This window comes from Clarias gariepinus, chromosome 15 (genome assembly GCF_024256425.1).
Source record: "Clarias gariepinus isolate MV-2021 ecotype Netherlands chromosome 15, CGAR_prim_01v2, whole genome shotgun sequence".
Taxonomy (NCBI): domain Eukaryota; kingdom Metazoa; phylum Chordata; class Actinopteri; order Siluriformes; family Clariidae; genus Clarias; species Clarias gariepinus.
This window is the reverse complement of record NC_071114.1, coordinates 5,445,734-5,460,590: the sequence shown is the minus strand read 5'-3', so window position 1 is coordinate 5,460,590 and position 14,857 is coordinate 5,445,734. Positions and strand designations below refer to the sequence as shown.

At 40.1% G+C, this 14,857-nt stretch overlaps 1 protein-coding gene across 1 annotated transcript in view; it reads right to left on the bottom strand.

Moving 5' to 3' along the window:
* The window catches only part of nr5a2 (nuclear receptor subfamily 5, group A, member 2), a 46,264-nt gene that overhangs the window by 13,512 nt on the left and 17,895 nt on the right, over positions 1 to 14,857 (bottom strand). The window contains exons 5-6 of the mRNA XM_053513128.1: positions 8,589 to 8,708; positions 4,627 to 4,774 (exon numbers count right to left, since the gene is read on the bottom strand). Coding sequence (XP_053369103.1) covers positions 4,627 to 4,774; positions 8,589 to 8,708 — 268 coding nt within the window. The remainder of the gene's footprint in view (positions 1 to 4,626; positions 4,775 to 8,588; positions 8,709 to 14,857) is intronic.

Sequence of the window (14,857 nt, the reverse complement as noted above, 5' to 3'; positions counted from 1 at the left end):
CACGACCGTGCTGGGACTTCTAGTCAATGTTTACACACTATGGGCAATTCAGGAACGCCGATTAACCTAACTGGCATATATTTGGACTATGGGAGGAAACCGGAGAACCTGGAGGAATTCCACCAAGCACGCCGACCCCGAGGCGGGAATCGAACCCAGACCCTGGAGGCGCGAGGTTACAGTGCTAACCACTACGCCATTATAAATATCATAAACATCTTATATCCATGCAACTATGTTGACAATAGAAACGCTACAATATATTGTATTATAAATTTCTTAACAGAGTTTGTTACAATGTTTTTTGAGCTTTGCTACTATTTTGCACAATTTCAGCGCATTGATGTTGCGTAGCATTCCAGCCAATGAATCAATCTTATCTTTATCTATAATCCGGATATTTAGATAAATACTTATCTATATTGCTTGCATATCTGTAATATTTGTCTCGATGCACCTTGTACACTGCATGCATTTGCCATTTATATCTGCTTAAGCATAAAGGATAAAAACAGGAGGCTGTAGGTACTCTAGTCACGCAGACACTGACGTTTATGCAGCTACTGATTGGAGCAGCTCGTTAATCCCGCAGTTTACGTAATTTTAAAGCGTATTATTATTATTATTATTATTATTATAATCATTCAGCAAAACTATCTGTATCTTTAGTGATAGTGTGTGTCCTGTGTATATTACAGAAATTAAAGTAAGGATGTAATCTGAGACCCATCGGCAGGTCCCAGGCGTAGAAGGGGTTAAATGTAGAACGGCGTATAGTAGCCTCTGATATGGCGTTAATGACTAGAGCCGGTACTGTTGCTCCACACAGCAGGATTTGGAAGATCTCTGCAGCTTTTAAAGCTTGATAAAGTCTGAAAGCCTCTTAGGGTTCCCTAATAGGGACAGCGTCTTGCAGAGAGCCCGTCGCCGACGTTGTCCAGGTTAAGCGTTTGATTTTCTGGCATTCGTAATGTAGGGACAGGAAGCAAACACAAACAAGCCTTGAATATTAGGGTCATTGTGTATGCCCACTAGTGCCTTTACTAGACTAGATTTGTAAGATATCAGAACACTCAGGGTTGATTGGAGGCTGGTTTTTTTTCTTCACCTTTAAGCCAAATCCAATTCAAATAAATGTGTTTGCTCTGAACTATGAATTCATATATACAGAGAAAGAGAGAGAGAGAGAATAAGAGAGAGAGAGAGAGTGAGAGAGAAAGCTGGTGCGCAAAGAATGGACATGCCAGTTCCGGCGAGAGCTGCTGCATATTGTCGCAAATCAGCGCAAATCAATGCAAGCTTTACTTTTTATCCTGAAATTCCATCATAATCCACCATGCACCTGCTGCTTTAGCTTCTCTTTCATGCACACTAACATACACACAAGTAACTGCGTAACGCATTAGTGCTTAAGTAATTCGCTCGAAAGTTTATCCTGCCTCTATTATCTATTAGGGAGGCACTGTCGCCTCGCGACTCCAGGGTTTGGGTTCGATTCCCGCCTGTGTGCATGGAGTTTGCGTGGTCTTCCCATGCTTGGTGGGTTTCCTCCCACAGTCCAAAGACAGGCAGATTAGGGGTGTTTAATTGGCGTTCCCAAATTGCCCGTAGTGTGTGATTGTTGACTACAATTGGCGTCTAATAATATTTTTTTATTATTTTCACCTTATTTGGTGCAAATCGTCCAGAACTGTCTTTAGTTATTTTTTGAATTTACTGTATATAATCATTTGTGTTTGTTATGAAGTATTCCCATGTCCCCTTATTTATTCATTCATTCAAGTTTTTTTCTTCCCTTTTTTAATTAACGCCATCTCAGAACTACCCTTATCCCCCAAAACGAACCCAGAACATGACCACGTGACAGCTCAGGTGTGTAAAGTCTTGGCAAAAACCCACGACGAGCAATCCCCCTGCCAACACAGCATCATCGCTCAGCCTCTGCGGCGCAGGAAATCAATGGCCTTGGTGCAATTATTTACCCATTGATAAAGCCTTCAGCTCTAGTAAGAACCACTCCATCCGTTGGAAAGAGTGCCGAAGACGTTCGGACAGGCGCAATCGCTCCTTTCGACAAATCTGTGCAAACAAATGGCTGCTCCCGGGTCAAGCCGTCTCCATCCTCCTCTTTATCGACACTTAACTTTACAAAGAGCCCCTCACACACCCCACCCCCCGCACCGACAGTGACGGATCGCGGGGTCGGATAAAAGCGGCCGCAACTCACAGCCATGGGTCTGAAATGGCACGTCGAGCCGGGGCGAAAATGCGCCTTTGATTTCCTTTAAAAGGCTTCATTTGTAAAAAGCAGGTGAGAGACTTGACGGAAGCAGAAGAGGCACTTGTCATGGAGTATTGACACGGAGAGATGGGAGGTGAACATACAGTGGCAGGGCTTCCAGGAACGAGTAGATCTGATCCCTGTGCTGAGCGTGCAGTCACTCCGGCCGAACCTGACATTGAAAAAAAAACTGCAGCCATTCATGTTCTTCAACTTTCTAGTAGAATTGACCTTTACAGAACGTTTCAGATCGTTAAGTCGGAAATCTGGCCTTCGTAGAAATTCCAGCGTGTCGTTGCTCGAAGGGACAAACTGACCACGTTTGGACACCGAGAGAGGGGAAGGGATGCCCTAAGTGTTCATAAGGGGTAATTTCACGCTCTGTTTCATTAACCTTTGATTAAGTGACACCTTAAAAGCATCTGGCAAGGATCACACACACACACGCGCACACACACCTCTGTCCACAGGATGATTCTAATCAGTGCAGGCGCTAATCTCCAGCCTCTTACTCGCCCACAGTCAGGCTGACGAGCTGCTTGATGCTAGCGCCGGGGGCGATACACTTCCCTCAGGTGAGTCTTTTATTATGGATGATGTTTCCGCCAAATTATTTAGACTCGAACCCCATCCCCCTGCCAGATAAAACCTTTGCCACACAACAACAACAACAACAACACCACCACCACCATCACTACCCATATCAAACACACACACACACACACACACACACCCTCACACACACAAACCCCATAAGGCTGAGACGGCTGAACTCACGGCAGCTTCACCACCTTTCTGTTGCTTTGTTAAGCGCGGGGATGTGGATGTGGAGCGGCTCCAAAGCAAACGCGGCTCAAAAGCGGGCCGGGGCGGGTGGGGAAAAAAACAAAACTGAGGGCAAAGCAAACACACACAAGCCCTTTGACAAACAGTCTGTCTGTTTCTTTCTGTTTTATGAATTGAGAGACAAGAGTGATATGATAATGCTGTTGACGCTGCATCAATATTTCAGTATTTTGCTAATGTGAATAAATAATAAAAAAAATAAATAAAAAAAACAACATATAAAAAGCCATAAACATCGGGTTAGGGTTTGACAGTGTTGGGTGGCGTTTTGGACAGGATGACATAATAATGTTAAATTGACGTAATAAGTAAATATTCTAACTTAAAAGGCTGCAGATGAATCTAGGAATGGACTGATCGAGCGTTCGAACTGAATCAGCGCCTGAAGTGTAAAAAAAAAATTTGTGCAGTTGTACAGCTTTAGTACTGTATACTTATTCATGGGTGTTGTTAAAGGTTAAAAAAAGGTTGAAAGCTAAATTGTTTATCGATTTAAATCTTTCTTTCTTTCTTGATTGCTTTAACCATCTGAGGATTATGTGTGATAATAACTCAAATTTATACTATGATATTGTCCATCATAAAGATGGTATTATTATTATTATTATTATTATTATGATTAGTATTATTATTATATACACATTCGTTGGCCTGCGGTGACCAAACCCTCATCAATGCACTTTTAATAAGAAGTTAAAACAAGTCACAGCTAAGAAACTTACTGCTAAAAGTGTTAAAACTAAACCCTTAAAACTGAAAACTATATATCGAAAATATGTGCGTATATGGACGTCTTTCCGGTGTGTGTTAACGTTGAGACTTCAGATATCAAACTCTTGGGTTTTCAGATATTTTAGGTAGGATAAAAGTTATTATTACTTTTATATTATTATTATTATTATTATTATTATTATTATTATATGGGAATGATGTCGTACAAATGTAGAACTCTTAAAATGAGAGTTATTATTATTATTTTGGTCACAGAAACAACCCGAAAACAACAATTAAAACATGTGATCGTGTGTATCTGTGCTAGTTCTTTGCCTATTTGACTCATTAATTAATTAATTTATTTTTTGCTCAGTCATGTTTGTATAGTGGATTAAAATGAAATAAAACTCATCAAATTGCATATCCAGGTTTACTAAAAACAATCCTGAACTTTATATATGTTTATTAAAAAAAAAAAAAAGTAACAGCTAAAATGCTAGAAAGTTTTAAGAGTTATAAAAGTTCTAAGAGAAACCCAATCCGAGCATTAGGACATCACCGAGGATTAATCGCAGCTCCTCACATGTGATCGTTCCTGCTCGACTCTTTGCATCATAAAGATCAAGAGCAGGATTTGGCTACTAAACGTGTGACCTCTCCAACCAGGCAGCGAGTCTGAGGTAGTGAAACATAAAGCTTATCAGACGCTCATAGGCGCGGAGGACACATCCGCCCCTGGGATTTATTTGGGAGCGAGCACTCCGGCGTGTCTTTTCCCCACTCACCTAAGCTGAACAGCACCAGGAATTTGAGGCAGACGAACTCCCTCTGATCCAGCTGAAGGGAGCGCAGCTTGCTCACCAGCTCCTGCGCCCGGCTCAGGAGGTTGTTGAGTGTGGCCCCGGCTTGGGACGCGATCAGCGCGTAATCCACCTGGAGGAAGGAGAGCACGCAGTGGTAAGTGGTGTGTAGAAACATGCGTCTCCGGCGCGCGGCATTGTGATTTCAGATTCAGACTTCGTCTGACGGCTAGAAGAAACCGAGAGTGTCGGCGTGAAACATGATGGAGCCTAAAGAACGGGATTGATTCTTGCGAGACCTGGGGGGGAAGAATGAGATGAGAGAGAGACAGGAAGAAGTAACATAGTTGAAAGTGCATGAATATCCGATACCTTTCCTATGCACCTATGTACGAGCAGAGGCAGTTTGGTGTGTGTGTGTGTGTTCTGAACACAGCAGGGACAATGCACAGGAGTGAGGGTGGAATGGTAATCAACATCAAAATAAACAGGGGAAGAGCAGCACGTTTCTCTTCATCCCCAGCGTGCGGACTGTTGGACCCTTGCACCCGCGCTCCAGACAAAGACGGGAGGGGGGGACGGGGGTTTGTGGGGGGGTCTGGAGATGCACAAGCATGCAGGCAGGTCCCCCAGGCTAGCCGGCCCGGCCCTCCCCTTTCAGGTGCACTTAATATCTGCAGCAGCAGCAAATTTGTCTTGGAGGCAAGTCCTTAGCTGCCACTCACTATAAGCAGGCCATATTAAATTTTTATATTTATTGACAATTCATTACCATAATTGACTGTGCCAGGGTTTCTGGAGGTGGGTAGACGGCCAGCCTCCTAAGAGCAGGGCGGGCTCCCTTGGAGCTAGATTTGCAATTAAAAAAAAAAAAAAAAAAAAGAAAAAACGTAGCTGGGCCGTAATTTATTTATCGTGTAAATATGATGAATGTCCGGTCTGGAGAATTCAAACCAGTTCTTCCTTCGTAACATGTTGCTCGTAATAAAGCACGTTCAGAAGGGAAAGAAAAGTGCTTTAAATACGGAACTCCCACAAAATGTTCAACTATATTTTGAATGACGTTAATTTAATTTTATTAAAAAAAGCAAAAAAACAAAAAAAAAAAACGGGCAAAAAAAAATGATAAACCCACTGCATGCATGCACTAGTGCAGCATTAACACAACTCATGATCTCAAGAAAAGACACAGCACGGTGTTGGTTTTATTATAAGACCCTCTGAAGGCCAGGAAGCTGAAAACAATGAAAAAAAAAAAAACAAGCAAACACTAAAGCCATGTTTAAAATTTGTAGGAAGGGCATATATGTGCGTGTGTGTGTGTGTGTGTGTGTGTGTGTGTGTGTGAGTGAGTGTGTGTGACCTGGCTGTCAGTCTTAGCCTGCTGTAGAATAATAGGACGCAATAGGACACGTGTTTTCTGTTTCTCTCCCCACAGGCTCTTTCAACACCAGCTGTTCATTAGCCGAAAGATGCAAATGAGCCTCAGCCTCCCGCTCGCACCCTGTTGCTCTCAGTCAGCCCCCAGAACACAGCGCAGAGAGACCGCCGTCCACGCAGAACTCACTGAACACCGGGATCGCTCACACTCACGGCGAGGCTGAAAGACACGATACACTTCCGAGGGGAAACTACGCTCGTGTGTAGAGTAACACAGTAACCGGACGCGCAGGACCAATAATGTTAAACGCGCACCTTTAATGGGCAAATTAATAAAGCAGTAATTTAGACTTGATCCTTTTCCACTTAAAAAGTAAATCTATGTGTGTGTGTGTGTAGCTCAGAGCATTGTAGCTATTATTTATTTTGCTGTTTTTTCTTTTATTATATATATTTTTTTATATAAAAATGCTGTATATACAGTAGGGCTCAGGATTGTGCAGTACAGAGTGACTTATTCTTTATTTCAGCACAACCTGAATATACAGTATGATGATCCAAGTTTTATTCGATTTTAACCAACTATATAAACATGAGCAAAGAAAAATAAAAAAAAAAGGTCACAAAGGCAAAAGAAGTAGCACGGATACACATAATCATGTGTTTTTATGGTAGTTTTCCAGACCAAAAAAATAATAATAATTGAAAAAATAAAAATAAAATTATTATTATTATTATTATTATTATTATTAAAAGAAATTGTAAATTTTGAGAGTTCTACACACACACACACGTATATATATATATATATATATATATATATATATATATTTATTTATTATTATTATTATTATTATTTATTTTACTTAATTAATTAATTTATTAATTAATTCATTAATTAATTTTTATTTTTTTTATCGTCATTGCCCTATGCTGTGTTGCCGGCACGTATCTGTGCCGCTTTAGTTTTAGGAGTTTTAAACTTTATTTCACAAAATAAAAATTGCCAAAATATGGCATCCGACATACAGTATATTTCAATTGTAAAGTATTTAAAATGGCCACAAATAATTTGTCACAATCAATCGTTTCTTATTTTTTGTTCCTCACCATGATCCTTTTTCATCTCGCCTTTGATTGTGTCCTACACTGTGTGTTCAAGGTAAATTGAGAGTAAAATCAGTTACGCTCATGTAAAATAAAATCCATCACCGTGGGGAAAAACAATGACGGCAAAAAACTTTTACCCACCAACCAAAAAAAATAATAATAATAAAAAAAAAAAATCGGTGCTCAATGTTTGTTCAGCTCTCCAGATCAGAAACCTGTTACCGCTACTGGAATATGGGACTGACGTTGGAGTTTTTACCAAATGCTCATATTATTATTATTATTATTATTATTATTATTATTATTATTACTAATTTTTTTGGTAAAAAAAAACGCAACAAACAAAAAAAGAATAACCGAAAAAAAAACAAAAAAAAAACACCAAAAGCAGCCATAAGAACACGTGATCTTGTGTATCTGTGCTGGTTCTTTGCCTGTGTGACCACTTTTTTTATATTATATACTGCTTTTTGCTCAGTCAGTCCTGACTCTCACTCTATGCATACTGTATATATTTAATAAAAAAAAATATTAATGCAAAAAAAAAATGCTCTGTGTTTAAAGGGCTTTTTTTTCATAAGAGGACAAAAATCTAAAATTTCTAAAAGTGAACAACTTAAATAATAAATCTTTTACATAAACCGAATGTGCTTCCCCATATGTTTCTGATATCAGCACTCGCGTATTATTCATTTACAGCCAAGGGGTTCACATAGCTGTAGCTGTTCGGAGACGGCGCTGTCGTTCTCGCCACACAGCCAGAAATCCACCGCCGACGATCCAGTGGTGACAAACCCGCCTTGTGTCGCGGCTCGCGTATAACCTCCTCATGCAGTCGTCTAGCTTTTGTCTGATTGTGCAACGCTATTCTCATAGTAAAGTAATGTTGTGCGAGTCTGTTCAACAAATGTTTCCTTCCCTCGAAAAATCAGGAATAAAAATTTTGCATTCTGCTGGCAATAATCTAGTTCTAATGAGCAATTTAAACATGTGCATGTGCATGTGTGTGTGTGTGTGTGTGTTCTATATGGAATGAAAGGACCCCCTGTGTTGAGAACTTGAGCAAAAGCCTGAGGCATCCACCCACTGATGTTCCTCAGAGACCAGCAAAGTAAATCACAGCTTCTTCCCTCTCCTCTCTCTTCCTCTCTCGGAGCGCGATGGCTCACGCATGCTTAACCAGCTGTTTTATTTATCCGGGCTCTGCTGACTTGATAAGAAATGCACGATTGATTATTCTGATCACATTAACTCATACCTATAAGTGTAATCTATTTTTAATGGAGTAGTGACTGCACAGACGCGGTCAGTCGATAGGACTTTAAAGGGCGTTGATCCACACTGACGAGATGCCTGATGAGCTCTACAGGGAGGAGGAGGAGGAGGAGGAAGAGGAGGAGGAGTGCAGATGCAAACGTGGTCAGGTAAGAGAAACGAGCAGAGGAACTCCAACGCACCTGTTGCCCTGTTACCAGCAGGATGGAGCCCTCCTTGGTGTGCATCACCTGCCGGAAAATGTGGTCAAGGATGAGAAGTTCGCTCCAGCAGTTTTGGAGGAGTTTCATTTGGTCATCAACCTAAAACACAAAAACACAAAAACAGAACGTGAGCAACGTGAGCATCATTTACCTTCTCTGGAGTCGGATTATTTTCCCCGGCTTTTGGCTGAAGCAGCGATGGTTCTGTTTCAATCCTGGTTACAAGTAACGTGTCTGTATATGCATGTACTCCCGTACTTTTAAGGTAGTTGAAGAAAGAATGGAAGATTTGCACTTTAATGTTTATATGTCAAAAATCATGCAAGTTTAGAGAGGAAACAAAAATTGTGATTTGTTTGCACAATTTCACAAAAAATATAGTTTTATGTCAATAAAAAAATAACTTATGATATTAAAATACGCTACAATTTCCCTTTGGGATTAATAAAGTACTCTCTCTCTCTCTCTCTCTCTCTCTCTCTATCTATCCTTCTATCTAAAATGACTTCATAATTTACACCTAAATTGTGTAATTCTACACAAAATTTTACTTGTACAAAATTCTATAGTATTTGCTGCTAAATTCACATAAATAAGATAAATAAGATAATATAACATAAATAAGAATCACAAAGTCATTTAATAAATAACTTTTTGAATAAATTGAATAAACGAGTAAACAGTATCTAAAATATGAATTTTTGCTTCTTCTTGATAATACTTTGTCTGGAATATTTTTCCTTTTTTTTTTTTTTACACCATAACTTCGTAGCTACAGTTAACTACCTACAGTAACAGGAAAGTAACTAGCTACAATAACTTCAAATAAATAGTTACAATGAATTAAATAAAGTAACGAGCTACGATGATTCAAACAAAAACATAAGCTACAATAATTTGAATAAAGTAGCCAGTTATAAATTTAACAAAGTAACTAATTACAAGCAACCGGAGTACTGTAACTAAAAAACTCCCTTTATTTCTCCCCTGATACACTAATGCATTTATCACAGTGTTTCATTAGTGCTTGGATACAGAGCACTAGGCAGAAGGTTCTCAGTCTGCCTGACTCCCTGTTTCACGTCTAAAGCCCCCGGCCTCCCAAGAATTCCTTTATCGGACCAAACATGTGTAAATGGCTTGGAGCGAGGTCAGGACTGTACGGGGGACGTGGCAATAACTCACAACAGTTCCTGTAATGTGCGAGTGGAGTTGGTGAATGATCGTGTGTACAGTTCTCACAGACAGTTACAGCTTGACCTTTTTGGATTTAAGCCATCAAGAAATGTCACCATGAGTCCTGGTTTGACTTGAACAGCTTCTGTAACTAGCTACAGTGCGTTGTCCTCGTGGCCTGTGGTGGTGGTGTTCGTGAAGGCATTTAAACCCAACTAAACTCTTTCACTAATTTAAACATTTAGTAGATGACGGTTATCTCTGTCTACGCCTGGCACACTTGTCCAGGTAAAGAATTATTTCATGTGTGAGTCAGTCAGTTGTCCTCATATGGATTTTTAGAATAAGAATTCAAATGCATTTTTTACATTAAAACTGTTACACTGTTTTAACGTAACCAAAGGATCAAAGGACGGAAAAGCCTTTCATTTCTTTTTAGTAAATTCTTTACCAGGTCAGGGATAAATTATAAATTTTCCTATTTTTTTATAATTAAACGTCCAGCAGGAGAAGTTGGGGATTGGTTTGGAATATTTCTGAAAGTGGTAAGAAGTTTTCCACTTTTACCTGTTTTTCTTATCAGCTCTCTTGTTAATGTGTGTATAAATAAATGAAGCCATGATTCTGCTTTTCCTTTTATGTTTTTATCGTGTCTTCTTGTCAGCTCCTTCATATGTTGTCATAAAAAAAAAATATATATATAAGTAAATATTGTGCTATCAGAGCAAGTTATTTTATTGTGTTTTACATTTTTACATTTTATTTTAGTTAAGATTTAAATTGTAGTATCGGAAGCCCAAAACCAAAGTGCTATAATAATAAAAAATAATTAAAAAAACTTTTTTTAGCTTTCAAGAAAAAAAAATGGTGAAAACTTGATTTGTCTGCTCATTTGTTTAAGGTTTGGTGGAAACTTATATAATTACTGTGTGTTTATTGTGAAATAAACTAAATTGTCCATGTAGACATTATTATAATATTTCACAGTATATCTGTATTACTTTACTGATTGTCCACTTTATTTCTAAAAGGTTCATTATGATTTGATTTTAACATGTTAAAAACTTTTTTTCCTACGTGAATCCCCCCAACATGTTTCTCTTTCATATTTTTAATGCACATTTCCGTATACTTCCTTTATTTCCCCCAAAAACGTCCCTTGAACATTCAGTCTTTCAGCTCCTTCTAACCATTCCATCAGTCCTCCCATGTGAACAGAGACCCACATCAGCTGTCCTCTTTCCCACCTGCCGTGTCACCGGGTTGCTAATTAATCTGTTTGTCCGAAGGTGTTACTCTACCCTCCGTTTTATCGCCTGTGGTTATTTCGGTGCTCAGTGATGATGTTCCCTGGCTCCCTCGACTGTGGGAACCTGACGTGGCGTGGTTCACCTGGAAGCCGAGCTCTGGGAACAACAGCTCCATTGTCACTGCTGGGTCGCTCTCATGGTTCGGGGCATCAATGATTACACAGAGTAGCCCAGGAGTACGCTGACCAGAGGAGATGAGAAACGAGGGGGGGGGGGGGGGCCTTATCCCTTTCCCTTCATCCTGTTTCATGCAAACACGGTCTTATCAAGAGTGTCAATGGAAAATAGTTGGGCTTCTGATACTCACCTGTTGGCATACAGGGTGAAAAAAAAATTCAGGGTGTTTGAAAAGTACGCACATGCACACATAAGGGAAACTAAGCATATTTATTAGGCAAAGAATCAACCTATACACTATCATTTATCTTATGGGCTTAAGGGGCGCCATCGAATCATACTCTGTCTGGGTATTTTGACTACAATATTATTATAGTACAAACATAAAAGTAGACTAATAAGATACATTGAAGAACCACCCGAATTTATTAAACGCTCAAATATTCCCTAGAGCATCTCTTCTGTATCAGACCACTGCGCACACTGCTCTGTCTCCAGATGTTTGTACATCATGAATATCTGTCGAATATATCAAGGATCTGCCAAAGCTACAAAGAAATGTCAATTGTCTCGTTTAAAAAAAAAGTTTTTTAAAGCGAGCGTCAGGAAGAACTGTCGTGTTAGATCTTCAGCATGGCCTGTCGTTATTGTATGACTGAGCACGGACCAGAATGCCATGGGACGGTCGAGAAGTCGATTAAAATTTTAATGAGACTGAAGGGGAAAAAAACTTGTTAGTTGTTAGTCCCTTTTAGATATCTGACCTATTTACATTTTCAAATTTATATGTCTGGATCAGAATGCAAAGAAGAAATCTATATCAGGAGCGCTGTCTTGCATACGTACATGAGAATGGGTCGATTCGATTGTTTTATGATTGATTTTGATGCTGTCTTGGGTCTAAAAAAATATATATATATATACCCAATTGGCGACTTTTTCAACGAAAAAAGAAAAGTTAAAAGAAATTTCTTATCAACCAATCACATGGCAACAACTCAATGCACTTAGGCGTGTCCTCATAGTCAAACCGATCATCAGAATGTGGAAGAAAGCTGATTTAAGTGACTTCAATCATGGTGTGGTTGTTGGTCTGGTGTAAGAAACTTCTGATCAGATCTGATTTTCACACACAACCATCTCTGGGGTTTACAAAGGATGGTCTGAAGGAGAGAGAAAATATCCAGTGAGTGGCAGTTCTCTGGGCAAAAATGCCTCCTTGATGGCAGAGGTCAGACTGGTTCGAGCTGATAGAAAGGCAACGGTATTTCAAATAACATCTCGTTACAACCCAGGTATGCCAAAGAGCATCTCAGAATGCACAACCTTACAGCAGATGGGCTACAGCAGCATTACCAGCGGCAGAGGACTAAACGTGGTGCCGCTCCTGCCAGCTAAGAACAGGAAACTGAAGCTACAATTCGCACGGCGTCGCCAAAACCGGACCGTCTCACAAAGCTAAAACCTCAAATTGGTTTCTTGAACGTGACAGTAAGGTCAGTGTACTCAAAAGATCTCAATCCAATAGATCACGTTAAGGCTGTGGTGGAACAGGAGATTCGCATCAGTCGGCAAATCCACAGCGTGATGCTACTGTATCATGTCAATACGGACTAAAATCTCCAAGGATTGTTTCTAGCAACTTGCTGAATCTATGCTACAAAAATAGACAAATTTATCCTGCACGGTTCTTTACAACCAGTGCATCAATTCTCAAAAACATACAGTGTAAGCTGTGCAAACCAAACAATCTTAATGCATTAAAGTCGCGAACTGAAAATGTGAATTCACAATAATATCCGCTACTGATATATAAAGCGTGTCGCATATAAAGCATTGGAATGATGAGAATTATTGTGCACAAGGTGCATCTCATGTTATGGTAGCCTCCAGACCTTGTGCATACTGTAGCCTGACTTTTTGTTTAAACATTTATTTGATATAATCTTTAATCTTTAGAATAATCAGTTATCACCAGGCATTGACGAATCACTGTCTTGAACTGTGTATGATGGAAATAAAATGTTTTTAGAAACAAAAGGTAGAGCGATTAAGTCCGAGTATGGAACGCTCAGTGATTTTCTCAAAGTAAATAAAGTCCAGAACGATAATGATGATGATGACGATGATGATGATGATGATGATGGCGCGTGCACCAAATAGCCAAAAACCCGTCTATCCATCTCACGCTTTTTTTTTTTTTTGGTAGAGCGCCACAAGCATTGTTAAGAGCGAATAACGAGGGTACACAGCTGGAACTGCTTTTAATAAGTAGCTTTTTTTTATTTGAAGTGCCTTAATGACCAGATTAATGGAATCACAAAAGACTGTCCCAAAATGACATTTACATAAAGATGTGGGGGAGGAGGGGGGGGGGGGACGGCACATGAATCCTTTTGACTTCTTGGATGTGGATTAGTGTGGCTGCTGGGGAAACCTACGGGTGGGGTTTGAAGTCACTTCAATGAGACTGTAGGAAAGGCGCAGGAGCTTCGAGTCATCTTCGGTGGACATCTGTTCGTCCGCCGCTGCCGTCCACGCACACTTCCCTTGCTTCCGTTCGATGCAAATTAATTTTGTCATGGTGAGTGGATGTCGTTCAGATTAATGGTGTTCTCTTAATCTGTACTTCACTATACATTTTTTTTGTTTGTTTTTCGTTTTTTTACTGTGAATAAGGGCGTTCAAGCCAAACCGGGACTTTTGACTGCGCAGAATAACAGAACACTTCTGAGAATAAAAACTCTCTTTATTTCTCCATACAATCCCCTTCTACACTAATGCACTTATCCCAGTGTTTCACCTGGGTTTGGACATCATCAAGGTAGAAAGTTTTCTCAGTCCTCCAGAGCCTACAGTACAGTATATTGGACTTTACATAGAAGCTCGGTGGTTGACGCATTAGGCTACTGTTTAGAAGGTGCCAGGTTCAAACCCCAGCACTGATGTTGATAAAAATGCACGAATTTACACAACTGGATCAAATGTAAATGAAACCCTGGCCTCCCAGGAACTCCCAGATATGTGGAAATGGTTTGGATTAAGGTCAGGACTGTATGGGGGATGTGGTAATGACTCCCAGCTGAGTTCCGGTAATGTGTTGGTGAATGATTGTGTGTACAGTTCCCACAGACAGATGTGTCTCTTCCGCAAGTCGGCGTCAAGATCCAAAGATTAGGCGTTCAAACGTTTTACTGCAGCTCATCTACAGAGTCTCATCACCGTACTGTGCTTGTCGATCGGGCAAGTTTGACTTGAAAACCTCTTTTATATATATATGAGATCATAATAACGATACATGTAGTTCTCCCGTCTCAAAATTCCATTTAGTATTGAGCAGAAATACACTCGTCTTTGGTGCAGTGCTGCAGATGCTCAGGACTGAAAGTTCACGTGCCCTCTCGTTTCCCTGATCCAGTGGAAATCTCTCTGCATGTTTATCATGGCAGGGCCTCTGTTTGCTCCCCTGCGTCCACAGCCCGAGGTGATAAGCACGCTGGGACTTTGAGCAGCAGGCGGCCACCCGTCACAGGGTTCACATTTCTCCATACCCAGAGTCCTCTGTGGACAAACTATCCTGAGATCTCACTCACTTTTTGACGTGTCCGATATTCAGAAAGTCATGTGTTGAAAAGCAGCCTCTTA